The sequence below is a fragment of the Penaeus monodon genome, chromosome 22 (genome assembly GCF_015228065.2).
Source record: "Penaeus monodon isolate SGIC_2016 chromosome 22, NSTDA_Pmon_1, whole genome shotgun sequence".
In the NCBI taxonomy this organism is placed as follows: Eukaryota; Metazoa; Arthropoda; class Malacostraca; order Decapoda; family Penaeidae; genus Penaeus; species Penaeus monodon.
Window position 1 is genome coordinate 25,933,856 of NC_051407.1, and position 2,390 is coordinate 25,936,245.

The 2,390-nt window shown below is 47.6% G+C and overlaps 2 protein-coding genes across 2 annotated transcripts in view; both read left to right on the forward strand.

Moving 5' to 3' along the window:
* Positions 1–322, forward strand: part of LOC119587380 (uncharacterized protein DDB_G0271670-like) — a 7,504-nt gene extending 7,182 nt beyond the window's left edge. The window contains exon 4 of the mRNA XM_037936124.1: positions 205–322. Coding sequence (XP_037792052.1) covers positions 205–322 — 118 coding nt within the window. The remainder of the gene's footprint in view (positions 1–204) is intronic.
* On the forward strand, positions 290–2,170 carry LOC119587048 (keratin, type I cytoskeletal 9-like). Its single transcript, XM_037935796.1, has 3 exons — positions 290–438; positions 833–1,103; positions 1,301–2,170. Coding segments are annotated over exons 1-3 (936 nt in total). The 5' UTR covers positions 290–437; the 3' UTR covers positions 1,965–2,170.
* The last annotated feature ends 220 nt before the right edge of the window (positions 2,171–2,390 follow it).

The window sequence follows — 2,390 nt, forward strand, 5'->3', positions numbered from 1 at the left end:
TTTAAGTGACGTTTATTTATTCCTGGAACATATGAACAATGTGTTTTTGTTAAATTTGTTCATATGATGCATACACAAACTCTCATTTTCCATTCTGTCATTTTTTTTACGATTTTTATTTTCGTTGATGGAACAAATACAAAATTAATGCAGTGACAGAGCAAAGCCAGTGACATGAAATAATAGGAATATAACTCCATCCAGGCTTGGTTCGCGCGGGAGGCCCAGCAAAAGTATGCGCAATGTAAAAACTTGCCTATTAACTTCTGAAAACCAGAGTATGCAATGTTCAGAGAAGAATCCCTGGAAAGCCCGAGTGTGAGCCGCGTCTTCGGCAAACTGACGTATATAAAGGTCAGCGTGAGTGAGGAGGATCAGTCTGCCACTCGCTGCTGCTCTACATAGTCAGCTTTCAGGAGCAAACAAGAACATTCAAAAGTAAGTGCTGTAGATAAACAGAAAGAGCTTTGGAACAGAAAATTTCACTTGGCGTTGGACTTGGATCTGATTCTGCTGTTCAGGATATTGTGGATTTACAGATTGTTACAGAAACTCGGAAGTGATCTAAGAATACTACCATCTTCTACCACATATTTAGTATGGTCAAGCAAAACATGATTTTATTAAAACGACAAGAACATGAATAAGTCCCAGATAATTCACAATCATTAGATATACTTTTATGTGGTTACTCTCCTCCACAGAGTCAGACTTTAAACCGATTTTTATACTGTTAAATGCTAACCATGCCCCCGTTATCTATTCCTGCGCTGGGAGAGGGAAATTTGTAAGTGTTTGAGAATAGTCGACAATCTCTATTTCTTTCCCTCAGTGCGCGTGGGAATCGTGATGCTCGCCCTGGCCGGGATGTGCTCTGCCGCCCCCACCTACCAGGACCTCCAGAACAAGCTACCCCACGTCGCGCCGGGACAGACCTTCACCTTCCAGTCCAGCTCGTCCTCGTCCAACTCCGCCTCGTCCTCCAACCAGGAGTCGTCCTCCACCAGCTTCTCGTCCTCGGACTCCGGGGTAAACTTCGACACGTCCTCCTCCAACTCGGCCTCGTCTTCGTCAGATAGCTCTTCGTCGAATTCCTTCTCCGGGTAAGATCGCTTTCTCAAGGAGCGAAATGTTAGATGTCAGTGGTTCTGTTCATGGAAACAGCATAATGTGAGCCTTGTTTCTAAGTCTGTGTTGTGCATAAAACCCAAGTTCATGATTTATATTAAGACTAAACCTTTTCAAGTTGTATTTTAACGAAGAGAGAGACGGATATGGAAAAGACATTGACACATTTCAGATCTCTGACTGGCGGCGCCGGAGGATTCGGCTCTCACTCTGCTGGAACTCTTGGATCGTCTGCTGGCGGCTCTACTGGCGCTCTTGCTGGCGCCTCTGCTGGCACCTCTGCTGGTGCTCTTGCTGGCGCCTCTGCTGATGGCCAAGCCGCTTCTGCTGCCTTTGGATCCGACGGTCTTGGCGCCGCTGGTGCTCAGGGCGTCGCATCTTCAACAGGTTTCCAGGGTGATATCCAAGGAGGCGCAGTCGGCGTCCAGGGTTCCTCCGCTGGCTCTCATGGAGCTGCTGTAGGCGTTCAGGGATCCTCCGGCAGCACCCACGGGGCAGCTCTCGGTGTTCAGGGGTCCTCCACTGGCACTCACGGCGGTGCAGCCGGCATCCAGGGATCCTCTGCTGGCACTCACGGAGCCGGCTTCCAGTCTGGCGCTCAGGACTCCTCAAGCGAAATCCACTTTGACTCTCAGGTGTCTTCGGGAGGTATCGGCGGCCAGGACTCCGCCGTCGCCTTCGGGGCCAGTGGCGCTGACGGCGTCGGAGCTCAAGGCGGCGCAGTGGCCTTCGGCTCAGGGAGCGGGGACGCCGCCCAAGGGTCCTCGGAAAGCTTCGGGAACAGCGGCCGCGAAGCCATCGACGTGATCTCGCAGAGCTACGGCCTCCCCATCTAAGCTCGCTCCTAGTCTTAACTGGACTTTATTTATCGAATTAGGTAGATGGACTGTTCCCTGTGATACTGAGTGATAGGCAGCTGTTCGGTGCGTGATTCGCAATGCATAGTATTACCATTGGCATTATTTCTGCAAAGCACACATCAGCACCGGATAGGAACTCTTAATGTTACCGTAATTTCATCAAGATAAAATTATGATATTTATATAGCCTTTATGTATTCCTGTTGTTTATTACGTGTTAAAGTTTCACATATTTCTAAGAACTACGCTGAAGCTCTCTTTGCAAAATAATATCTAACAACAATATAAATAACTGGGGTGAAAAAACAAAGTACAAAAATATCTAAAAATAGGCCTATATGATATTTTTATGCACCATTTATAGATAGCACAAATATGTCTCTGTTGAATTACTATGTAACC

Excerpts from the sequence above, each read along its gene's own strand:
- LOC119587048 (XM_037935796.1), top strand. Across the intron at positions 1,104-1,300 it reads TCGTCGAATTCCTTCTCCGG|ATCTCTGACTGGCGGCGCCG; the intron begins GTAAGATCGCTT and ends GACACATTTCAG.